Source organism: Mastigoproctus giganteus, chromosome 6, assembly GCF_048544385.1.
Source record: "Mastigoproctus giganteus isolate SK-2022 chromosome 6, ASM4854438v1, whole genome shotgun sequence".
NCBI lineage: Eukaryota > Metazoa > Arthropoda > Arachnida > Uropygi > Thelyphonidae > Mastigoproctus > Mastigoproctus giganteus.
In genome coordinates, this window is record NC_143580.1 from 46,198,174 (window position 1) to 46,225,829 (window position 27,656).

The following is a 27,656-nucleotide window of genomic DNA, read 5'->3' on the forward strand; positions in this document are numbered from 1 at the left end:
CATCATCCCATCCAGTGTTATAATGTTAGTTTCAACATTTACAAGTGGCATGCAAAGCTGCTGTGATTTGTGCTTCTTGGTGATTTGTGCTACATGGGTAGCACAAATCACCAAGAAGTGAGTCCTTGCTCATTTGAAAAGCTGTTCGCATATTTTCTGACTGTACCATTCATAAACCTCGTTATCAAAACTAAAAACAAACATAAATCTTCTCTAAAGACTGCTAACAATGGCATAAAGAGAAGAAAATTGATTCTGTGGTGGTGCCTGTCACATTCTATTGATTAAAAAGCTTTGCATAGTTAGAAAAGCTGAAATCAACTCACCCGACTTTGAATGCAAAACACTGAAATTAGATGGAGGAAGGAAGGGAAGAGAGAGAGAGAGAGAGAGAGAGAGAGAGAGATGATCACATTATATGCATGAAACTAGAATTTTCTTGAAAATAAAGAAAAACAATACAGCAGAAAGTAAGACATACCACCAATTTCTTTGTGGAATATACCAGCAGAAACCACATGCTGAATAATCATATCCTGAAAAGAGAAGCTTTAAGGTCGTGTTAGAGAATATAACCTAAAACAGTCCCATCGATCCAAAAAGAGCCGACCGGGCTAGCCGGGTGGGTAAAGTGCCTGCCCGGCAACCCAAAGGTCGCGGGTTCGAATCCCGCCTCGGGCTTGGATCAAAATACTGCAAAAACCTTGGGAGGTGCATTATGGCCACAGAAGCCGATGCGCCAACAACTACCAAAAAAAAAAAAAAAAAAAGATCCAAAAAGTTCCTTCAAAAGGAAAACCAAGAAGTTAGTCCTCACCCAGTTGAAAGCTAAACAGTAATGAATAAGACTTGAAGACTGTTGTAAACACAAGAGAAGATATATTTATTGTGCCACAAGACCATAGTAAATATACTTTTATCACTTATCTAAAGTCTGGGGAGTGAGAACTGTTAAAAAATATTTAATATTTTTTTAACTGTATCATTTATTTAGCTGTCATATTTATGATATATGCCTTTAGTAGTAAAAAAACTAATAGGAACTGTTGTAAGTTCTCTGAGATTGCATATTCTTCTGATCAGATATCACCCTAGTAAAGCATTTGTCAGGTATATTAGGCAGAGATAATGACCTGATTGAACAATACAACTTGTTATGCACAACAAACTATTAAAATCCAGTACATTTGGAGATTTAAGAAGTGGAAATTGGTGAAATAATGAGCACATAAACCTGTGTGGAATGTAATCTGTTTTTAATTTCTTAAAGAATTACCGATTATTCTCAAAAGTTTTGTCATACTTCCTGTGCCAGCCACAAAACTTCTGAGAATAATAATGAGTAGCTCTTTAAGAAATTAAAGGCAGATTACACTCCACTCAGGTTTAAGCACTTATTATTTCACCAATTTTCAGTTGGTGAAATAATGAGCACTGAAAGAATATTAAGATCAAGAGGTGCTGGATTTTAAAATTTTCTGACCTAACACATTTCGATGTAGGGAGGGAGGGGGGGGGGAAGAGAGAGAGAGAGAGAGAGAGAGAGAGAGAGAGAGAGAGAGAGAATGAATGTAGGTTTGAATGTCACTTTTTTTTTTTTTTTTTTTTATTTTGCATGCATTTTTAAAAGCAAATAATAACATTGTTGTAGATAAGAATGCCAGATTGCTTTCTCCATATCTTTGGATTGTAGATCCCCCCCCCCCCACACACAAAATGTTCCTGTAGTAACTAGTAATGTCATCATCCCAACATGGCTGGCAGGAATTTAATTTCACAGGTCTATAACCACTTTTCTATTTTTCTTTCATTGTCCATATTGTTACAGCATATGCTACTATTGAAAGGAAATTGATTTTTACAGGGTTCCCTTGCATTTTCTTGGTATCTCTTCTCCCCAGATTATTTCTCTTATGTTTTAGTATTTTTATACTGCTTTATTTTTCTACTGATTTTCTTACAAAATTTTTCATTTTGTGTCATTTTGCTCCTTAGATAGTTGAAATTTTCTGCCACTTCTAGATACTTGCTTCTCAGCTTGATTTTTGCCCCCTTAACTTTTTCCCCTCGTCATTGCAGTGGTTGTGTTTTTTTTCCTTATTTCCATTTTACAGTCCTTGAATAATTTTTCGTTCCATTCATATAGTCAATTTTGTATTTTCTCATTACTCTCATGAAATATGACTGTGACATCTATGTATATACAGGCTTTGGATTCACTACTTCTTTTATTAACTGCTTTATCATTGTCATTGGTTTGCTCTCTGAGTTTCCAGTACTGCAGAAACAATTATCAGAATAATGTTTCTCTTTTAAATAAGTAGCACTATATTACTCTTGCAGGAAGTGCCGTTAATCCAAGAATTTTTCGGTGAGAGGCAAATTGTCAGTACTCCAAAGTTTGCTGTTATGAACTAAAACCATGGTAGTTCCATTATTCTACATGAATTTCTATTTCAGTTGCCTATATTTAATTTAATTTAATATTTTCAATAAGGTTTTTTTATCAGTTGTTTAAGAAAACAAACTGATAAAAGCATCTCTCTCTCTCTCTCTCTCTGTGTTATAAAAGGTATCTACTATGGATTGTCTGAAATGAGGATGTTTCCCAAAAGAGAGACGTATATTTAATGTCACTGGAGCATTGTCATATATAAAATATTGCAGTTTTGTCAGAGGATAGGCAAATGTCTGCAGTATGAGTGATTAATAGTGATTTATATATGTGTCATATATTATAGACAGGCTTCCGTACCCGGTCGTCAGGAGCGGGAGTGCAGCAGCATATCTCTTTGAGTAGTAGACTCAGGTTCAAGCCCATGCCTCAGTTGATCTGCCAACTCGCACTGGACCAGCATGGCAGATAATGGCTCATTTCCCTCCGTCCTGCAGTGGGTTGATAATGGCTGCAGCTTACCATATATTATAGTGTAGTTAGGGACAACCTGTAGAATTATTTAACTATGTATACCTATCAGAAAAAGCAGTGTTTTCCTTGACTTTTATACTTGAGAATTAATCATCATAGTAGCAATATTACCTTAGCCCATTATAGAGAGACAAGCAGGCCTGTTATTTTAATTAGCTTTATGTTCAGCAGTAGTTAAACTTAAAAATAGAAATTCGTATTTTGATTTCCTGTGGATGGAGAATGACTTATTAGAGTAACATGCTACACTAAAAGCTGCTCCCCTCTTTAAAGCTTTTAGCATTTCAGACATCTTTCACACATTTTTCAGGCTCAGATATGGTACTTAATTTTCTGTTTTGCCATTATTTATCATTAAAAGCTGTATTGTACTTATAAAGCAAAATTCTTTCTAAATTATTTTAAGAACCTCACCACTTATATATATTTATGAATTTAAAATATCACTTAAAAAGCAATAACTGATAATTATTTTCCATATCACTTGATTATCTGTTTCTCTTTCACTGCAATGCCACAGGCATTTTTTTTTTATATCATATACTAATGGCCCCACTGAACCAGCACCTTTCTGTATACCAGGCACTGACAGGTGGGGGAAAGTACCATTAAGTAGACAGGGTTGGCAGTTGTATCTGTGACTGTATGTATACTTAGTTTTATCTTATGCAATTACTACTTAATATTTGCCAACATCATGTTTTAGTGTTGCAATTTATGGAAGAATGGAAAATGAAGCAATATTTAAGGATAGTTGCCAAGCTGGTAACAGCAAATTATCTACAGTTGATAGAAGTGAAAATACAAGTGGTCTCAAGTATATGAGGTGAATTGGAATATTAAATAAATACAGTACATGCAATTGGTAAGTAAGATGTAGGAGTTATATGTGTTAGTTGTAAAAATTGTGTGCTCAAGTGATTTTCTTAGCGTAATATTTATTTATTTTTTTCCCCCTTCCTCTTCCCTTCCCAGAATATAACTTGTTTGAAGCAAAAATCCATGACTTGAGAGAACAGATGCTTAATACCTCTGGAAGTCTAAGAACTTCTCAAAAGCGATCTCTTTATGTTAGGTAAGCTTGTTTCAGTATTTTAGTGCTTAATAGACTTCTAGGATTAAAGAAACTTTAAATATGCAGTTTTTCTCAAATTTCATTTTAGGTATATTTTTCAGAAACTGTAGTAAATTTAAAAGTTCTAAATGCAAAGTGTTTTTTGCCAACCAAATCAAAAGAAATTATGAGAGGCTAGCAGCATTATCATTATTATAAAACAGCTTGCCAAACTGGTGAATGTATTTAAAAGTAATAATATCTACTTGGATTTTTTTGTAATAAACTGGACTGAGTTATTTTTATGAAGCAAGCTCAAGGATGGTTTTTAAAAAATATTTATATTTCATAATTTCAGTCTTAAATAATACTGTAAATCCCATTAAACAAACTTCTTAGGGATGTATGAATCATTTCATTGAAATTTCTTTCTAATGAATATTAGCAAATATTATTTTAAAAGACTATTTATTCAAATAAATTCTGCTGCAATTTACCAGCATGCAGAAGTAATTTTTGCTTTATTTTACTTAAAGTGACTTTAAAATCAATAATAAATAAATAAAATTACAAAATATACTACAAAAGTAAAAACATTTGTTCGGAGATTATCAAAATTTTATAAAGGTTTGCAAATACCACTCATTCAGAAATACAGGTTGCTAGATGCAGTATACAACTTATTGGTACTTTTTATATAATTAATATGTTAATTTTTGTTTTTAACGTTGAAAGTTTTTTTTTTTTTTTTTAAATGTGAAAATTCAACTTTGCAGTTTTGGTAGATACAGTATACAACTTATAGGTACTTTTTACATAATTAATATGTCAATTTTTGTTTTTAACATTGAAGTTTTTTTTTTTTAATGCAAAGATTCAGCTTTGCAGTTAAAAATGTGTGGGCTCAAATTGCACTAAGTTTGATTAGATTACTAATTCTATCCCAAAAAAATTAAATCAGTAAAATGTTATAAGTATAATATCAGACTGACTTCATTTACCCTGAAAGCTAAGAATTAGTCTTTTTTTTTTTTTTTTTTTTAATTTCGTATGATGTGATCAATACACGAAGGAACCAGTTTTTTCTTGCTTCCTTCGTGTATCGTGGCCGGGATATCCAACCAACCGGTTGGTTCGGCACCATCGTGATATCCAGCCCGAGGCGGGAATCGAACCCGCGACCTTTGGGTTGCCAGGCAGGCACTTTACCTACCTGGCTAGCCCAGTTGGCTAGAATTAGTCTTAACTTACTTAGTCATTAAAAATCTAGTTATTGTTTCTACTGGATGTTCTGTATTATTATTATCTTAGACTGACTGTATCTTTTAAAACTTTTCAATTCTGTTTGTGTATTAATGATATTAAGTTTGATTTATTTAAAATTTTTATATTTAAATTTTATTTTTATTTTGTCTGTACTGTGGGTTTTTTTTTTTTTTTTTTTTTTGCAAATGAAAGCCCTAAACACAAAAGATATTAGAACTTGTAGTACTTAGTAATGTGTGTAGGGTGAAAGTTGTAAAGACAGACAATACTTGTTGACATTAGACTTGAATTTCTGTAGATTGTAATTCAGGAAATGCATATGAAAACAAAAAGTTCCAGAAAAAAGAAGTTGAAGAGATGAATGAGGAAAAAGAAAAGTTGATTCTTTGAATTTGTAATTGGACAGTAAACAGGTACCAGCTGGTTGCAGCACATGTTCAGACTGGTTTGTAGGGGAGGAATTACAGATGCCAATTCAGAGCAAGAGTGATCATGGAAGTGCCTATAGTAAGGCATACAGCAGAAACAGATGAAACAGAGTGGAGCAGATTATACAGTGAGCAGTTAGGACTAGATGAGCACTGGTTGAGACAACAAATAATTGGAATTCTTTCAGAAAAAGTAAATGGGATTTGGCAGACTGTAAGTGGAAATGGCCATCATTGAGAACTGAGACCACGTATATTTGTGAAATGTATGAATGAAGTGTCTGGGAGGCTGATTTGATCTTTTCACAGATAGGTTTGTTCTTTTAGTTTGATTATTCATAATGCATCCAGTAGATCAGTGTTTCTCGAACTGTGTTCCGTGAGATGTGAACAAGTGTTCCGTGAAAAATCGTAATTAATATTAAAAAAAAATATAATAAATAAATTTTGTATATTTGTAGCACACACCACTTTTGAATCATTATAATATTTAACATAATTTTTTTTCGGTTAATATACTGGCATAGACTAATAATCAAATAGACTGCGGAACATTTTATTTTGGTGGGCTTTGCATAGAGAAGTATGCGTAGAGGTAATGACACCTATGAAAAAGTAGCAATATAGTGATGTAATATGCCATTCATATGCAATTTAGCCTGGAGTACATGGGTTGAAGGAGAGGAGGAAGCAAACTGATATCATAACTAAACTCACTTCCTTGTATAAATTTTTTTTTTTGATAATTATTAGTATTTCAAAATATTATTACTAAAATATGTGACCATAGATTTGTGGTTGAAAAAAGGAACTTTAAAATGAGAAGCAAACTACTTCTAGTAGTGCAACTTGCTCGATGAAAACGAACACAATGTCACACTTCAGAGTGAAGATGAACAATTGCAGCCTTTTGTGCCCCAGAAATCCGAAGTGAAAAAACAGGAACCAACTAATAAAAGACCAAAACAAAAGTATGGTGACAGTTATTTGAATTTTGGCTTTACATGTGTTGGAAATAAAGGTGCTCCTGATGCACAGTGCACCATATGTAATAAAATATTAGCAACAGTTCTTTGGCTCTCGCTAAACTTGTGTTTCGTAAGTGTTCTGTGAATATGTTATGAGATGATAAGTGTTGCGTGATTAAAAAAGTTTGGGAAATGCTGCAGTAGATAATGTTAGGGGGGGGGTAAGAACATGTATGAAGTGATAAAATTCTTGGTATGACATACAAACAGTAAAAATATACCCAGATCCCTGCCATGGCCTTGACAATGTTCTCCATGTACACACTACTCTGACTCCTTCCTGTCACTATCTGGCAGAGTAGTGATAGCGAGATTATACACTAGCTGATCTTGATGCCTTCCAGAGAGTTACTGATAGATTTGGCCTGGTCTGGTGGGCTATCTAGCAGCTACCCTGCATACAGCATTTTATAGCTGTACCCTTGAATTGTAAGGAGGATTGAATCTCACCATGAATCATATTGCATAATGAAAGAGATGGGGATTGCCAGAACTTTGCCATGGAGACTAAACATGGCTTTCACCACATCAAGCCTCCAATAAGCAGAATGGTGGTATTGCACTGGTTGATGAGAGTCTACTTGACTGAACCTAAAAAGAAAATCTGCATTTGGGGTGGCAGATCAGACTGCCATAAGTAATAGCATAGATGTCAGTTTGCTAGTAACTTCAGTTTAATCATAAATGAGCATAATATTGGCATTAAAATATATCACAAACCAGCTAACAAAGGAATGTAACTGTGATATCTGTCATTCAACAAATTATAAATTTTCTGTAATGCATAACCAATTTTATAAAGCATATGCATTTAGAGTTAATATTTCAGATTTAAATTATGAAGTTCCTTTCATAAAGCTGATTCCTTCAAATAAATTATACTATACAGCTCATTACCACACTTCAAGATACAAAATCACAGCCTGAAAAATCTTAAATCAACTAACTTTATATTGTGCGGGTACATTTAATCTTTGGCATTTTAATAATGTTGTATGAAAAGCATACATTGGATATTCTAGGTTACTAAATTGAAATTACAAATTAAATGATTCCATGTAAGGTTTCTTAAATTGACATTTATTGAATACCGAGTGATTTCTCACACCTGATGACTAACGAGTAAATGAAGTATTCTGATGGTCCTGCTATAACAATGAAGAAGTTTTAAACTCATCTTTGGAGTTCATTGTCAAGATACGGTTAATGATATAAGATACAAAGATACAGCAGATGTTTGAAAAAAAGAATCTGGTGTATCTTTCCAAACTAGCAATTAATCCAGTCTTATCTAAATCAACAAAGTAACTACTGGCTTTTGAAGACATAGCAGATATTCGTTTCAAGACTTGATAATGAACATGATGTCACCATTGTTAGAGCAAGAGTGGTTGAGTATATAGCCTACTTAGTTTACTCATTAGTTATGAGTGCAATATAAATCACTCGGTATCCAGTAAATCTCACAATTTAAGATCAAACTTTATGTGAAGTGCCAATCACTTTGTAATTTTGATTTGGTTGCCTTTGGTCAGTTTCAAAAATATTGTGTGGAATTGGTTTTCAACCCACTTGTCAATGAAGTGTGGATTTTAATACCTATGTCTAAATTTATACTGATAAAATAACATTACCAGTGCAAAAAGTTATTTTACCAATATAAAAGTTAAGCAACTCAATTTATGTTGGATCAGCATGTTGCTGCATTAATGATGTTTAGAGGACATCAATCAAACATTTATTACAGCAGGCAGTACTACAGGTTAGAACTAGCTGTACACGTACATACATTCTTGCGCACGCGCGCACACACACACCTTTTCCATAAAAATGATTTGATTTTTAATATGCTTATCATACATCATCAAAAAAACTTGTATCCATTTATATTAGAATCTATTTCAAATAATTCCAAAATAATAGTATAAATTAGAACATACAGAAGCAAGGCATCAGACATTTCAAGACCAGAAAGGGTCCTCATGGAACAAAAAAATGCATGGGTTGGGTTGGATTCTAAGAATAAGAACAGATACATGTAAACTAATGCTAGGAAAATATAAAATAAATTTGATGTAACTAGAATTGCTCTGGTTAAGTCATCAAATGCAAACATTGTAGGAATATCAGTAATGTGGTGTCACTCAGACATAAGGGATGCAGAATTTGAATATATGGAATAAAAATGTGTACAGAAAGGGCAGACAGCACACAAGAGCTAGGAAGGGGTTATGCTGTTAGTTAAGAAGCATATAAAATCTAAGGCAGTGCATCCAGTCAATATAGGTGGCCTGTACAATGTTTAGTTAGTTTAGTGTGACATGAGCACTAGAGAAATAAAAATGAGAGTAGAAGTGTGTTATAAACCTAATGACTGTGATAAATGTAACAAACAGCTATGAAGAGAAATATAGTGGGCCAGCATATATTAAATCTACAGTGCAAAAAGATGACATGAACGACCAGTTGTGTTTTAGGGGATTTTAACTTTCCAGATACTGACTGGAACTTGTAGATTGGTCATTCACATATCAGCAAGACTTTCGTGGATTTATTCAGTGACTGTTTTCTATAGCAGCATGTTAGAGAGGCAGTACGCTTGATCTGATTATCAGCAGCAATTCTTCATGCATTAAGAATTTGCAAATAAAAGAACCACTAGGTGTCATTGATCACAATGTATTTATGTAGAATTTGCTTAAAGATGTAACCACCATCAAGGGTAAAGGAAAGGAAAGGTCTTTTGCTTTCATAAAGGTGACTATGGTGGTCTCAGACAACTGAAGCCCAAGAAAGGCTTCATATCTGCAAAATGCAATGTCTGGAGACTAGGCACCTGTGAGGTGATTGAGTTGTGCAAGGCTTTGAATAGATTGAGCAGACTCAATGCTGATGGCATTCTTCCTCTTGCTCAGACTATACACAAAGGGACATAAATTCAGATTGAGGAAGGATGCTTGCTGGATAGATGTGTGTAATATTGCCTTCAGCTAGCAAGTAGTTGATTGTTGGAGGAACAGACTTCCATTTGTTATTGCAGAAGTGGATAATTTGAATAAATTCAAGGAAGAACTAGATAACCTATTGGATGGGATGGGCAGGTGATGTGGGAAGTTGTGTGGTGTTATTTATTATTATTTTTTTCTGGCTGATGCTATAATATAAGCTTGCTTTCTTGCATCATTTGTCTCTACTAATGCTAAATATCTGCTGACTCTAAATTTCTTATTGAAATATGAGGAACTTATCCAACATAAATTATGAGAATATTCACACAAAGACAGTCCAGTCTGTCCAGCTAATGGTTTTTAAAGCTTACACCTTTAAATGTGCTTAATGCCAGTCTCTGTACTTCTTCTCTGAGGAAAAAAAAAAAAGAAAACTGCATAGAGAGAGGGTGGAAAAGTATTTTCCCACATAGGCACTATCATTTATTTACAGTTATTATTATTTTTTCATTTTCCATGATTCTTTGCATATCCAAAGTCAGCTTCCTTGTTTTATTGAGCTCTGCTTGTTATAATATACATGTTTCCCCCCCAGAAGGTTTTTTTTTTTTCATTTGCTGATATTTAAGTGGCAACGTTGAGCTAAAAACTAAATCACGTGTTAATGTGTTAACTATGTATTCTTGCTTTGGATGGGAATCTTCAAAACAAAGACAGATAATTTTCATTTCCACATAACTTTTGCTGATAATTTTTATACCAGCCTTCACACTTACAGATTAAATAAATGTTTTCTTTTTCTAGGGCATTATTTGATTATGATCCATCTAAAGACAGTGGCCTTCCAAGCAGGGGTCTTCCTTTTCAGTTTGGAGATATCTTGCATGTAGTTAATGCTAGTGATGATGAATGGTGGCAAGCAAGAAAAATACGCCCAGATGGAGAAGAAGAAGGAATGGGAATAATTCCAAGTAAAAGAAGGTGAGAATTCATTGAAAATACTAAATTCATTGTGTACTTTTCCATTATGGATCCAACAGAAATATTCTTCTATAATTACTAGAAATTTTCAGCTAGGTCATGAAACTGAACAAAGATCAAAATATTAAGCAAGGAGGCCTTGCATAATGTTACGTGTATGTTCCTGGAAAATGTAACAGTAACGTAAACTCCAAAGACTACCTGAAATATAGATTTTTTACCATAGTGCAATGATATAAACTGGACTTGGATACTAAGACTGAAAACCTAAAAAACACAATCTAAATATAAAGACCGAATGCATATCTCCAGTAAATCACTGCATAAGGACACTATTGATGAATATCACATGATATGTCGCTCCATGTCAAGGTGTTTTATAGTTCATTAATTTATTCATTCAGTCATGCCATATCACATTTTCAGTCAGAAATCTCTGTGAGGCATAGCATCTAACCATGTCTAAGAACACATGCATTAAACATTGCATGAAAATTGGAAAGACTGAAACTGAAGCTAAATATATGATACAGCTAGTATTTGGAGCTGCAGCAGAGAGGCATGCATAAGTTTTTTAATGTTTCCATTGCTTTTAAGTGAAATGAATATCTGCCGAAAGTAACAAGAATTTGTTACTTTCTTGGATTCTGTTCGACCAGTAGAAATGCTGAATGGGTAGCTGAAGTATGAAGTGACAGAAAATTGATTATTTGTGAAATGGCTGAATAGCTACCTCTTCAGCCATTTCATATGTACCTCTATACAAAACTGCTGAAGAAATACTTCTTCAGCACTTTTGTATGGCATATGTCAGGTCATTTTAACTGAAAGTTTAAGAATGAGGTTCATCACAGCCAAGTTTGTTCCACGACTGCTAACAGAGAATCAGAACCTAAACAGGCAAAATTTTTTTTAGTTAAAAAAAAACAAAAAATAAAAAATACTCCACAGGTGAGTTATTTCTGTACACATCAAATATGGCTTCACTTTTTTCCTACCCTAAACTTGAAGAGAGAGAGAGATTAATAATTAAACAAAATGTGATGGAGTAACTTTTGATGACTTCAAATATCAATTTGAGTGGTGCTTTCAGCACTGTTACTAATGGACACACACACACACACACACACACACACACACACACACACACACACACACACACACACACACACACACACACCCTGATGGAACCTACTTTGTAAGTAATTAACCTTGCATTCAGTTTTTGCTATTTTTAAACAAGATAATGTGTTTAAAAAAATAAATGAAAAATGGCACAAAATTTGTAACTGTTTTGGATAGCAGCATAAAGGTACCTAAAAGATTATTAAATTTAAGTATCTGCTGAATGCAAAATTCAGTGTTACTGCACATAGTGATCCTCTTTGGAAATCTACTCCATAGCATGTACCATGGAAAAAATATGTAAAAAAAAAATGAACCTATTTATTGAGCTCATTTATTTTATTTACTTATCTATTTTTATTTTATTTCATTATAACAGTCATTATGAAAATGACTGTTATAATAAAATAAAATAGGTGAAGGTTTGATAGGGTGGAATTCAGCTTGTGGCTTTATACAATCTAAAAAGTTCCAAATTCTTTCCAGTAGAAATTTCTGATTAAATCAGCAATAAAAGCAACAAAAGGAAAGAAACAGGAAAAGGCAGGCCAGCAGCATCTCATGTCCTCAGTGAAAAGCTACAATCCCCCCTCTCCCCCATGACCACTTAAAGCAAAAGGAGTTGCTTAAAACAGCCACAATCCTATGCTCTCTCCATACCCAGGATTGAGAAAATAATTCACTCACGTATTGTCTAAACAGTAATAGCCATACAGTGCTGAGGCAGCTTATTCTAGTAATTAACAGCATACTGACTAAAAAAACTTCCTACAATCCAGTCTAAATCTCTTTTCCTGTATTTTGAATTTATGACCTCTAGTTCTGGAATTATTAATTAACAGTGAAAATTTCAACCTTGTTCATTTTACTACCCCCCCTCCTCACAGCCTTATACACCTCAATCAGGTCCTTTCTAAGTTGCCTAGGTGCCAAGCTCTTTAGCCCGCATATTCAGTCTTTCCTCACATGGGTATCCTTTTGCAGATCTCACTGAGAGAGTTACAAAAGGTGGAATATTGTGTTCAAGTATGCAGACTACACTGAAAAATAGACATCAAGCTTTGGACCATTTCAAGAAACTGTTTTTTTGGGTTATTTTGTTTAATTTGTATATGTATTTGTAAAAGTTGTATATAAATTATTTTGTGAAATTTTGCTTCATTAAAATGTAGCTATCACTTTTCTGATCATTCTTGATGCCTGTTCAAGTCATGCTGAAGGAGTGCTACTTGGCACTGATCATTAAGCACTCTCTCGGTATTTACATCATCTGCAAACTTTGACATTGTCTTCTATCCCTTTTGTCAATGTTAATGTGCCTCCATAGCCAGGTGGGAAGGAGCAGCAGTGCGTAGCACACGTTTCTTGATTAGACCGGGGTTCGAGCCTGTCACCACTAAATACGAAGGATGCGGAAAGGTCAGGGAATGACCATCGCATATCCCGGAGCAATATGGCCTTAGTTGCTAATGCTCCTAAAAACCAAATAACTAACTAACTTGTCAATGTCATTTATGAAAATCAGAAATGGTGGCCCAAGTACCAATCCTTGGGGAATCCCACCTCTAATGCTAGACTAATCTGAAAAGTAACCATTAACCACAACACCCTGTCTCCTACCTTGTGATCTATCTTGAAATTATACTCATAATTCTAGCTTATACAGTAACTTCTCATGATGGAGTGAGTCAAATGCTCTGCTAAAATCAAATTAAACAATGCTTAAACTATTTCCTTCATCCAACATATAATTAATTGTGTCAAAATGACTAACTATGTTAGTTAAACATGATTTTCCCTTAACAAAACTGTTGTCTAGCTTCAGAATTCCATTTCCTCTAAATATCCCTGTGTTGCACTCTTTATCATTGTTTCCATGATTTTCCCCACCACTGAGGTCAGATAGACTGCTCTGTAGTTACCTACTTCACTTTAGAACTACCATTATGTATTGGCAATACATTGGCACTTCTCTAATCCAGAGGAATCTCTCTCAAATCTATTGATGCCTTCATAATTAACTTTAATGGTTCAATGCATTTGAGCCTTACTCATTTTTAGGCCCCAAAGTTTTTCTAAATAAACAGTCATCTGTAATTTCAATATCACTAATTTCATACTGCTCAGCTTCATTCCCACAGCCTCTCCTCACTATGAAGTGTCTTTCATCTGTAAAGGTCAATGACAAGTACCTGTTCATTTCATCAGCAAAAATAGCTGCATAATCTGACAGTTCCACACTTGTTATGGAAGAGGGCTGATTTGTTTCTTCTTTGTATTCATATACAAGAAGAACTCCTTGTCTCCGTTCTTTGCTCTTGTTGGCAGTGATTTCTCACACTCTTTGCCAATGTCACTTTTTCAGCAGTATTTATTATTAATCAAATTGTAGTTGTCATAAGCTCCAGTATTTTTCATCCCTCTATAACTGCCCCATGCCATCTTTTTTCTGTTCTATTAGACTGGCCAGCTCTGTATTCATCCATCTTTGCATTCTTCATGGTATATATACATTCATGGCTTCTGTGACTCTTGCTTTAAAGATATTCCATAATTCTAATATATTAACTTCCCCTCCCTCATTTGGTAGAGGGGGGCTATGTAACATCTTAAAACTGTCAAAGTTCTCTTTACTGAAATTAAACCTCAAGCCTTTAACAACTGTTAATCCCTTTCCCCAGCTTCCAACTAAGGACTGCAAAACTCCATGCGAATGGCACCTGTACTGTGTCTAGAACATTCTTACTTTTCTTATTTTCTGTAACATGCTGATGCAAATAATAATCATCTAGTTTATTTAAAAATTTTGCCCTTCATGGTGAGTTTGTCCTACTTGCTCCAGTCAATAAGAGATAAATTGAAATTGCCTGTAATAAGACATTCACATTTGCTTGCCCATTCGATATGCATGTAGAGGCTCTTGCCATATACTTTACAGTCTTCCAGTTGGTATCATAGTAGCATACTTGCCACTCTCATTTTACCTTTGCCTCCACACCACACAGATTCTCTGATGTCAAACATAATTTCTGAATCTGTGAAAGCTTTAGCCATACTCAAACTGCTTTTGATAAGAGGCATGGCTCAACATTCTATCTACTATCTTATCTATTCTTCCTAAAGACATTATACACACTACAGTGGAACGCACCATCTCCTATTTCAGGGTAATACCATGTTTCCTTTAGTCCTATTATGTTGGCATTAAATGTCCTAACTAGGAATTTGAATTCACTCATTTTATTGATTACTTCTGAGATTACTGCTGCATTCTATTGACTTCTGAGATTACTGCTGCAACATTTAAGACTAAGTGTTCTTCTATAGTTTATTATATTGAGATACCCCTTGAAATTATTTAAGTTTATTTCCCTATCATTACCTTTCTGTTTGTTTGAAACATTGCTACACTCAGTACAATCTTGCCAATATTGGCTGTTGCAGCAACAAAGAACTTTCAAGATGTGTGCTGTTACTTTGACCCCTATCATCAGATAAATGTATCTATATTGCCTTTATTTCCACCCCCAACACTTTCCCTGACCTTTATAGTATCTTCAATGATACTGACAGGTAATGCGATTCTTAAGTCCCTGATGGGTTTTCACATATCTTTGTTTCCAAGGCAGACACTAATTTCTTCAGTGTCTGAAATTCTTGCAGTAATGCGCAAATTTTTCATTTGTGTTTGGTACACTCCATGGAAAAAAAAGAACTGTCAGTCGAGCAATGGCTATCAACTAGATTAACCTTTGATTACATGCCACAAGCTACACAAAAAATGAATTAGTGGCTCATGTGAGAATTACCTACAGCTGTTTTTCTTTGAATATTTAGAGTCACAGTAGCTTCATGTGAAATATTCATGCAGATCTTGTAACAACCATTATTAAGGTAAGAATTAAGATAACCAGATGTTGCAGAATTAACTTCAGAGTATTGAAATCAACAAAATATTACAGTCATTATGCAGTTACTAATACTTTATCTACTATAACTTAAAAATTTAAGCCTTGACAATATCAAAAAGGATGTAACTTAGTGGAATTAGTTTAAGAAAATTAAAGAAAAGAGGAGTCAAAAGATATTTAAATAAATTAAGGAAAACCAAAATCTTGTCTACTGATCTCTTAATCCAGTCTTCAGCCCTTTGCCATGCTATCTGTTCTATGCCCGCTCTCTGTAATTGTCAATTCAGACAGAAGGAGCAGTGCTTCTGCTTAGTTTTCACTTAGACATCATTTTCAATCATATGTATGTATAGGGTTTTTATATATGGTGGGAACACTTTCAGTGAGTTATTTCACAAAGACTAGGACAGATATCAGTGTCATATACATACCTTGTGGAAGAGAAAATGTCAAAGTTTTTTTTTTTACATCACATTACTTCACAACAATTCAATGTGGGAACCATGTGTGACAAGGCAAATGTCCACACGGTAGTCAAACTCTTGACATACCCTGTCCAGCATATCCTGTGTGACCATGGTGGTAGCTTCTTCAATTCTCTGCTTTAGTTCCTGGACATCACGCGGCAAAGGTGGTACATAAACACGATCCTTTATGTGGCCCCACAAGAAGAAATCACACAGAATTGAGTCCAGTGATCTCCGCAGCCATTTCAAGAAACAGCATGTTAAGGTAGGCCCAAACGTCATTATGGAAGTGGGGAGGGGGCCCCATCTTGCTGGTAAATAAAGTCATCACTATCTTCCTGAACTTGAGGCATCAACCATTGCTGCAGCATGTCGAGGTAGGATTGCCCAGTTACAGTGCTCTTGGCAAAGAAGAAAGGTCTGTACAGTTTTTGGCATGACAAGGCTCAGAAAATTTCACCTTCAGCGGATCACGCTCATATTCAATTATCTCTTTAGGTTTCTGGGTGTCCCAGATTCGACAGTTGTGTCAGTTGACCTTCCCATTGGTGTGAAATGTGGCCTCATCACTAAACACTACACGATTAAAGAAGTCGTCATGTTCTTCTGTCAGACCTTGAAGTTCACAACAAAATTGGAAATGCTTCTGGTAGCTTTCCCAGTAACAACTGGGAACTTTCATGTTTTCTCTTTCACATGGTATAAATAAGTAAATGGTATCTCTCTTACTCCATGTGCATTAAATTATTGAAAGTGTTCCCACCATTTATAGACACCTTGTATTATAAATTTCAGAATTCTCTTAATTTTTGCTTCTAGTTGGATGGTAACGTGATTTCTCCCCCCCCCCCCACTCCAGGGTTTAAACATAGCATAAGTGCTATATCTAAAACCTAAAATGAAATACAGAAGCTATTTGGAGTGGTTAATTTTTCTTCAAACAGTCACTGAAATTCTGTGTGCTTAGTAATCATCAGCTGTTAGTAGCATTTTCTCTAAGAAGATGGGACACTACTGGCCATCTCTCTCATTAACAATTTGATCAGAAATTTCTACCATAGAGAATTAGGAACCTTTCAGCATTAATCAGTTAGTGAATAAGTCATGATTACATCTTAACCCCTTCCCCACACACATTCTTCAGTAATACATTCAAATATTTGTATATGTTTTTATTTTATTTTACTGGTGTTTTTCATATTCCATATTAATTGGTTCATTTAATTTATTTATATATTTTTACAAGGTCTACACTGTTGCAGTAGATTCCAATTCATACCAATTTTTATATTTTTATTGTACTTTTCATATGGTGAATGTTGCCAGCTTCCATTATTAACTGTAGTTTGAAAATAAAAATCAAGCCATTAAAGCTTTTAGATCTAACATATTTTTAAAACTATGTACAGTAACTCATATTTCAGCACTTTTTCTATTATATTGTAAATTATTTATGGGGGGGTTGTATTTGTTGATGACTGCATTTTTTCTTTCTTTCTTTCTTTTTTTTTTTTTTTTTTTTTTTATAGCAATGGATTTGGTAATGTAAATAAGGATGGCTATTTTGTCATCTTTCAATTTACGTTTACTTTGATTTGCTTTATAAAAACCTTTTGTTGAGGACAAAAATTAAATGGGGCAGTTCACTCTATTAAAGCTTATTTATTAAACATTTGTTGTTCCTGAATGCCACAAATGTGTATTGAGAGAAACTACTTCAAAACAGCAATGATGTTAACCAAAGCATGGATGTAATTTTTGAATTATATTCAGGCTTGAATTATATCTGATTACTTTTTAACGCATTAAATGTGGTGATTTAAGCAACATCATCTCTGTATATAAAAGTCATCTTTACCTGGGTGAAATCTCTATAGCTATTAAATCACATATCCCAATGTTTCACTAGGAAGTTAATAATGCTCTTCACATAAAATGGGTATGGTTGCTGTAAAAAGATACTAATTTCATATCAGAGATTACTGTAACAACTTTAATGAATCTGGTTGCCTTTCGTGTTGTGCACCTTTTTCTAATTACTTACAGTATCTGTGACTGTGTGTCATAAATACTGAGAAAATTGTCTATTTGTGGATCCTTAATTGCTTATTTCCAGTTCCCCATCTAATCTGAAATTTTAAATGGGGTCTGAATAATATAGGACTTCTTTGTTAAGTGTGTTTGTAATGCTATATCTGCATTTCCTGGTCACAAGTAATGAACAGCAAAATAACATGTAACTTCCTTATAACACATTCAGTACTGTTGTAATAGACGGCAAGTAGTTTACATAAATGTGACAATGTGCAGATAAGCTATAATGTTTGAGCTAGTGCGAAGCAAAAATATTGGCTTTTATGAGAAGTGTAATATTGCTGTTAGATAATATTGCAATGAAACATTTTGAGTGAGATGTGAAAATTATCACCCCCCACCTCCACCAATCGTATTATCGCATTAGATAGTGACCAGAAAGCACAATTGACATTTTAGTGTGAGATGTTTTCGCTTCTGGAATAATCATCTACAATAATCTTGTTAGTTTCCCCCTCCCCCTAGTTTTTGTTCTTATTTAATTTAATTCAATTTTATTTTATTATTATTTTTTTAAGAGTGGAAAGGAGGGAACGAGCACGGCTCAAGAGTGTAAAGTTCCAAGGAAAAAGCACCGTTGGAGATGGAAAGGTAAAAATATAATAATACATATGTAAATTCTTATAGATTCATTTTGTGATGTGTTTCAAGATCACATTTGAAACACATCACAAATTGTTGGTTTAAAATTAATTTGCAAATTTACCCAGAGGCTGCAACTGGAGTAGCCTCTGGGTAAATATCTACCCAAATCAAATTTCAATTCATGAATTCTATAAATTTTACTCTATCTACAGAGCTGAAACTCGTATAGCTGGAACCAGAACTGTTTTCTTGAATTTTCCCACTTAAAATTTCAGAAGTTTCTTTGATATTCACGTCAATGACAAAAATGCGATATCAAGTGTGCATTTTTTAGGCCTTCTTCAGTTATTTTCTTTACCTCTGCCCCAAATAGCCTAGGGCTTATGAAACATGATACTCCATTTGTTTTCTTATTTTAGTGTGCACGCACTGTGTTTGAGAAAACTTGGTGTGGGAACACTTTCCCGCATGTCAGAGCTCTCCATATGTACTCTGTTATCGAGAAGCCAAAGGGGAAAAAAAATACATGCAACTGTTTGTACAGTATATATAACCATAAGAAACAATGAAAGAATCCGCAATATTTCTTTTCTTTAATGTATATCGTATTTACTAACACAAAATCAAGGAAATTCATCTATTGATAGCAGCGTTATGAACTTCGAAAACTGGTGCACAAAAGAAGGAAACAATCATCCGCTATGAATAACGGATTGTTTCCTGAAATGCGTATTCTTCACAAAAGTGCAATATTTTCTAACAATACAAAGCTAACTGATTACTGCTAACTACAGCTAATGGGCTGTTCAAAAAGTATTGTTAGAAAATATTTCCTTATTGTGCATTTGACGTTATCACAAAGTTTCAAGGGAGAAATTTTTTTTCAGTACACAAGCGAATAAATTCACTATCCAGTGTATATGCTGTTACAAAGTCTGCATTTTCTGTTCTTAGATGCAATGAAAAGATATATCCTATTGAAAAATAGATTTACTCTCAACTCTTGTTTTGTTCTTCTGTGGGAACTTGCAAAAATGTTATTTCACATAACTTTTTGATTTATATTATCAAAGAAACAAGCTTGTTTTTCCTTCAAGTGATTCTTCAGATTTTTTGCTTCTGCGCAACGCGAGGACTTTATTTAGGTATATGACAACCTCTGGTTCATCATTCAAACTTATCCAAACTCTTCTAAAGATGTGTGCTCAGCTATCACTTTGAAAAAAAAAAAAAAAAAAAAATGTTTAGCCAATTTCTCTCAGGAGATACTCAAGAGGAAAGATTATCATCAACATCAGATTCGGGGGATGAGACCGACTTCTGTGAGCAACTTGAACAACACAGCAGTACTGAGACTGAAGGCGATGAGACCAGTGGTGAATTCAATTGCACAAGACAAGAAAACACTGCACACAAATCTTATTCATAACATTGTTTATTTATAAATTATTTGTCTATCATATACATAATAATAAAATGTATTCTTTACTTATAAATAATAAAACTGACAAAGATCAGGATTTCGTTTATCATAACATTGCCAAGTCAGGGGCTGTAACCACTTCAAAGTAGTTACAGCTCTGCACCTTTGACAATCTCCTGGCCTTCTCCCCACCAAAAAAAAGTACTTTTATTTCTCTCTCTCTCTCTCTCTCTCTCTCTCTCTCTCTCTCTCTCTCTCTCTCTCTCTCTCTCTCTCTCTCTCTCTCTCTTTCCCCCCATAGTGTCCTACTGGAAAGAGTGAACTCCCTCCGCCTAAGAATTTTTTTTTTTCAAGCAAATGAAGGGAACTGGAAATTTCAGGGAAATGAACCCTGTTTTCCTTCATTTGGTAAACAGCTACTCTGCCAGTGCAAGAGAGGTGACTTTATTACAGTTGCAGCTCAGAATGAAATGAAAGCATCCAAACATATGACACTTTATGGTGTATTTTTCCGGCATGCACGATTATGAAAAGAGAATTTTTTCCTTGAAATTTTTTGGTGGCATCAAATGTATATCAAGAAAATATTGAAGTATTCAGTAACAGTATAAATTTCAGAAAACAATCCGTTTTCTCGTTGCGTATTATTATTTTTTTCTTCTTCGTTTACACACAAGGTGTGATGCATGCGAAGTTACTTCAACACGTTTTTGAAGTTTATAATGCAGCTATAAATAGAAATATATTTTTGAAATTTTGTTAGAAGATCGAATATATATACAGAAAACATATATCAGTATCTGATATTGTTGCCTTCGACAATTACATGCTGTCCTTCGATAATTACTGTAAAACAATAATGCAAAGCAGGGGTGGGCAGAGAGGGCATATGTCCCCCCCTTTAATCCAAAATTTGAAATTAAAGAAGCAAAAGGCATTCTTAAAAAAACTCAAAAACCTGGTCGCCATGCCTCCCCCTTACAATGTTAACTGGACCTGGTTGCCATGCCCCCTTTACAATGATACCTGGATACATAACTGATGCAAAATATTGTTCACTAAAACAAACAGTAAAGCAAAGTTTTTTTTTTCTTTTCTTTTTTTTAATGAAATGTGCATTGGACCAAAATCGGACTTATTAGAAATTCAGCATCTGTGATGAAACGTCCTGCAAATCAATATTGTTGGCTACAGCAATTACGAAATGCAACAAAGCAAAACATTGTAACAGAGCTATAATGCAAAATATTGTGGCCCCGGGTGCCAAGCGAATGTGATTGAGCGTTTTCTCTGTGCTGAAAAAGTGATTATCTAAAAGCGATTTAAAGTTATATTAAGTTCCTGTCCTTAATAAATTTATTTTTTATATCAGCTACTGTCACAAAAAGTACTTGTACAGAGAAAGAAAGAAAAGCTACCTTTCTTTATTTTTCATACTTCTACTAACACTTAATACTCTACGCTTGGTCACACCGGGCACTGCTCCTGCCTCCCCGTGGCGGGGCCGGAAATCTTGGCAGAAAAGCTAATCTGCCAAGGGCTAAAAGGAGCAAATATGGATCAACAAGCCTTTCCACACCTCTCGAGCCGACAAGCTCTCGGCCAGAGTTAGACAATGAGCATAACACGTCGCAACCCAAGAGGTTGAAAACCACTTCCTCAGCGACAAATTGTCCTGCATTTCTAATAATGCACTCTCTTGGAGATCAGCCTCTCAGTAAGCTCTCTCCATTTGTTATACAAAAACACCTGGAAAGTCTGGCAGGATCGCCTAAGACAGTCAAGAGACTGCAATCAGGCGACCTACTAGTGGAGACAATAAACCATGGACATTCGCAGAAACTACTAAACCTTGCCAACTTTGCTGGAATCCCAGTAAAGGTTTCTCCCTATGCTACCCTAAATACATCTAAAGGGATTATATCCAGCTGGGATCTTTTGAATGTCACGGAGGAGGAGATAATGCAAGACCTTCAAGACCAAAATGTCATTGCAGTCAAAAGGATTATGACTAAAAAAGACAATATACTTGCACCTACAAGGAACATTATTCTCACTTTCAATACGCCAAATCTACCAACATCGATAAAAGCAGGCTATCTACTTTGTCGCATTAGGCCCTACATCCCTAATCCTTTGAGATGTTTTAAGTGCCAAAAGTATGGCCACTCTCAAATGGCATGCAGAGGAAATCAAGTTTGCCCCAATTGTGGGTCCTCTGAACACATTCAAAGTGATTGCTCAGCAAAAGAAATGGCCTACCCCAACTGTAAAGGCAACCATCCTGCTTACTCCAGGTCATGCAAGAAATGGAAAACTGAAAAGAAAATTGTGACTATATGTCACAATTTTCTTTTCAGTTTTATCTTTTTTTTTTATCTTTTCAATCTTATATAGATTGAAAATAAAGTAAGTTTTCAAGAAGCAAGGAAAGTAATTGCTCCCAGTATGACTAAGCGTACATACGCCAGTATTGCACAAAAGTATCAATCAGTGGGCACCCAAACCGAAGTTACAGTACCTACAAACACTTCAATCTCTGACTGGGCTCAGGCTGTTCTCTCCCAGCAACAGTCCAATACCTCTAAGCAGATGAACCAGGCAAATAATACTGCAATTACAGTACCAGCAACGTCTCCTTCTCTTCCCACAGTGATTGCTTCTACATCAAATAATCGGAGCTCACATTTAAAAAAAGAATATCCAAGAAACATCTATGGATACATTCGACTCATCTAGACAAGAAACTATATTAGAATTACATGCGGAAGAAGAAATGGACACCGGTTGACCATTCTTCTCCAAAAAAGACAAACTAAAGCCTGAACGTCACAAACCAACCACATTAAAAAAACAGTCAGATACAGCTTCTTCTACTAAACACCAATAATGCCTTATATTCTACAATGGAATTGCAGATGATATCATAGCAACCTTAATGATATTCAAGTCCTAATTCACCGCTATTCTCCAGTTGGTTTCTGTCTACAGGAAATCTACCTAACTCCACAAATTTCCACCAACATAAAGAACTATGCCATCTATCGACAAGATCGTAATACTTCAAATGCTGCCCGTGGAGGTGTGGCCATCTTCATCAGCTCAAAGATCCTGACCAAACAAATTGTTTTGCAAACTGATATTGAAGTTGTTGCCGTACGTTTGATAACCCAGATTGCTTTAACACTAGCATCAGTATATTTAACACTAGCATCAGTCAATTACTTTCTCTTACCAAGATCTTGAAAACCTGCTAATGCAATTGCCACCCCCGCTCTGTCTGTTGGGTGATTTCAATAGCCACCATCCCTTATGGGGATCAACAAAAGTAGATACACATGGCCGACTAATTGAAACTTTTCTAGACAAACAAAACCTTACTGTTCTTAATACTGGTGCACCCACTCACATACAATTACCAACTGGACAAACTTCTGCAATCGATCTATCAGTATGTTCCCCAATTCTGTTTCCAATCATAGAATGGTCTGTTTTAGATGACCCCTTGGGCAGTGATCATTTTCCGATTATTTGTGATCTGCTCACTGCACAACCACCATTAGTCAATCCCTGCAGGAAATGGAAGTTCTCTCAAGCCAACTGGGCCAAATTTCAATCTTTTGTCACCTTGGATGAGCAATATATACGTACACAGTCGATAGATGAAGCCACAGATTATATCACTGCACACCTACTATCTGCAGCTAAGTGTTAGATTCCATTGTCGAATCCTTGGTCCCGACAGCACCATAACTATTGGTGGAATGAAGACTGCACAAAAGCAAAGAAGTTAAAAAATAAAGCATGGAATTTATTTCGCAGATCACCGACCACGACTAATCTTATCAATTACAAGAAACTAAGAGCGAAAGCACGTCTCATTCAAAGGCAAGCCAAGAAGAATTCTTGGATTCATTTTGCATCTACCATAAACAGAAACACTAACTGCAGGTTAATATGGAAGAAAATCAGACAGATTTCTGTAAAGTTCCCTACAACCCCTTCACCAATTCTTTCATGGAATGGGCAGGAACTCTCTGCTCCTGAGGACATAGCAAATGCTTTGGGCAAAACGTTTGCTAAAGTTTCAGCGGCCTCAAATTATTCTGCGGATTTTCAGAAAATAAAGACCAAGACCAAAGAACGAGCCATAAACTTTCGAACCTCAGTTTTCCTTCCATATAACCAGCCTCTTCAATATCACAAACTTCTACATGCCATGAAAACGGCACACAACGGTGCTGCTGGGCCAGATGGAATATCGTATATCATGTTACAAAACCTTGGTGACAAAAATTTACAAATACTACTGGTCTGTTATAACAGAATATTTATGGAAAACATTTATCCCATCTCTTGGCATCATGCAACAGTTCTTGCCTTTTTGAAACCTGGAAAAGACCCTACAAGGCCATACAATTACCGACCAATTTCCCTCTCCAGTTGCCTCAGTAAATTACTTTAAAAAATTATTCATAATCGACTTGTTTGGACCATCGAAACACAACACCTAATGAGTAATAATCAGCATGGCTTTCGTAAGAACAGGTCCTCCTTAGATCTCATGATTAAGGCAGAGTCTGCAATTCGCAATGCCTTCGTAAAAAATGAACATCTCGTTTTGGTTTCCATTGACATAGAGAAGGCATTTGACACTACCTGGCGTCATGGCATTCTCAGCGACCTCCATGCCCTTGGTCTACGAGGCAACCTTCCTATATTCATCAGAAACTTTCTCCAGAATCGTTTTTACAGGAAGAAGGAGTGCCACAGGGTTCTGTATTGGGTGCAACCCTCTTCGCCCTTAAAATTGATTCTATAACAAAAGAACTTCCAAATACAGTTGAGACCTATCTTTATGCGGATGATCTCTCCATTTCTTGCCATTCTCAGAATATGAGATCCATTGAACGGCAACTGCAGTTATCCTTGAATAAGGTGCAAAGGTGGGCAGGACTCAATGGCTATCGTCTATCTCAGCAGAAAACTGTTGCAGTCCACTTTTGTAATCAACGAAAAATGTATACAGATCCTGAACTTCAGATGTCAAATTTTACCATTCCAGTGACCAACAATATCAGATTCTTGGGATTAATCCTTGACAGAAAATTAAATTTCTTTGAGCACATTAAATCGCTACATACTTCCTGCCTTAAAAAACTGAACATACTGAGAGCTTTATCTGCAATGTCTTGGGGAGCAGACCGTACATCTTTGCTTCTGCTATATAGAGCATTGATCAGATCCCGTTTGGATTATGGTGCTCCAATCTACGATTCTGCCCAAAAGAGTACACTACGCTGGTTAGACCCTATACAGCATAGTGCACTGCGGATTGCCCTTGGCACATTCAGGACATCCCCTACCCAAAGTTTATATATTGAAGCACATGAGCCCCCTCTTTGTCTCCGCAGGAAAACACTACTTCTTAAGTATGCAGCCCGAATACAAAACTGCTGCCAGCATCCTATTGGGCCGTATCTCTTTAATCCACCACTGCAAAACCTTTATAGAAACAAACCCAGTAAAATAAGACCGGCAGGCTTACGCCTAATTGAAATAACACAGAGTTGGAATATTCCTAATGTCAACAGGCTAGACGTAGTGAAATGCCTTCACCCACCTTGGACACCTCATCCACAATTAACTTGTGATACTTATCTTAAAAAATGGGGAAAGAATCTTCTACCGTCACTCACCATGAAACAACTCCATGCAAGCCATATTCAGAAATATGCTAGTTTATTGCCAATATATACTGATGGCTCCAAATCACACTCAGCTGTTGGAGCAGCAGCAGTATTTCCCTCTACAATCATTTCTGCTTCCCTTCCACCTGAGTATAGCAGCTTCTCTGCAGAACTTCATGCAATAAAGTTAGCTTTAGAAAACCTAAATCTCTACCCATATCCAAAATATATTGTATACACTGACTCCCTAAGCTCAATTACAGCAATACAAAACTTTTCTTATAAGGTTCATCCTATATTAAACCAAATCAGAAGCCTATTATTAAAAATTGAGGAATATCATCAATCAGTGACCTTTTGCTGGATCCCAGCCCATTCGCGGATAAAAGGGAATGAACTCGCTGACAAAACTGCCAAAAATCCATCAACTTATGATTTAACCCTTGTTCATATTCCAATCTATGACTATAATCATATCATACAAACAACATGTCTTGCGATGTGGAAAGAGCTATGGCACACCCAAAGCAATAATAAACTTTATCAGTTGAAATCCACAGCTTTGGCGCTCTAGCACCAAAACAGTACGAAGAGAAGAAGTAGTGCTTGCACGAACATGGATAGGACATACATATCTGACTCACCTTCACCTACTTACAGGAGAGGATCCTCTTCATTGTCCACACTGTTCCTCGCACTTATCAGTTAAACACATTCTTGTTGACTGCCCTCACTATGATCAGGACAGAATATCCATCCTCCTTTCCCTAAAAAATCTTCCGGAAACCGAAGACATTAAAAAATATTACAGGTGACGATGCAAGCATCAACGAATTCTTCTCTTTTTTGAAAAAAATTGGATTGTATCATAAATTTTAAAACATCACTCTAATAAACCATAAATTGATTCTATCTGAAATTTGATTTTTATTATTTTCCTATGAATAGGCGCACTATAGCCCCAGCAGCTCGTGCGCCATTAAACCCCCATCACAACAACAACAGCAAAATATTGTTAGAGAGAAAAAAATACAAAATATTGTTCCCTAAAACAATTACAGTAAAGCAAAGTTTTTTTTTTTTTTTTTTTTTTTTATCAAATGCGCATTGTGTTATCAGTTTTATGCCAGTTTTTTTACCATTTCCACTGTGGCTTTCAATGAATTTTCTTGATTTTTAGTTAGTAGATATGAAGAAAGGAAATACAATATTTTTGTTTTTCAAAAACAATTCGTTGCAATTCTTTCTGTTAGTTTCTTATGCCAAAAAACAGTTGTGTACTCTCCCCCCCCCATCAGCTACATCAGTCACCTTGGCAGTCAGTTTTCAGAAAACAATTATGTTTTATAGATATTTTTATTATGCAGGTATCCAGAGAAATTTTTAGAAATATCACATAGTTAAAAGTGGACACTTACTTTTGAGCTGAGCTGTAAATCAGAACAAAACTCAAAATTTTAATGAAAGTTTTTTCTATGTACATAAACTAACCTCAACACAATCAGAAAATAAATAAAAATGTGAACTATGCTTTAAACAAAAACAGAATTTTGGTGCTAATAGTACAGAGTTCAATCAGGGGCACCTCCGTAGCCAGGTGGGAAGGAGCAGCAGTGCGTAGCACACGCTTCTTGATTAGACCGGGGTTCGAGCCCATCACCACCAAATACGGAGGATGCGGAACGGTCAGGGAATGACCACCGCATATCCCAGAGCAATATGGCCTT

General features: G+C 35.4%; 1 protein-coding gene across 11 annotated transcripts in view; it reads left to right on the forward strand.

Moving 5' to 3' along the window:
* Positions 1 to 27,656, forward strand: part of LOC150084219 (MAGUK scaffold protein DLG1-like) — an 855,099-nt gene that overhangs the window by 771,517 nt on the left and 55,926 nt on the right. For all 11 annotated transcript variants that reach the window (XM_090375940.1, XM_090375935.1, XM_090375941.1 and 8 more), the window contains 3 exons: positions 3,905 to 4,004; positions 10,458 to 10,634; positions 18,750 to 18,822. In XM_090375940.1, the coding sequence (XP_090232066.1) occupies positions 3,905 to 4,004; positions 10,458 to 10,634; positions 18,750 to 18,822 (350 nt within the window). The remainder of the gene's footprint in view (positions 1 to 3,904; positions 4,005 to 10,457; positions 10,635 to 18,749; positions 18,823 to 27,656) is intronic.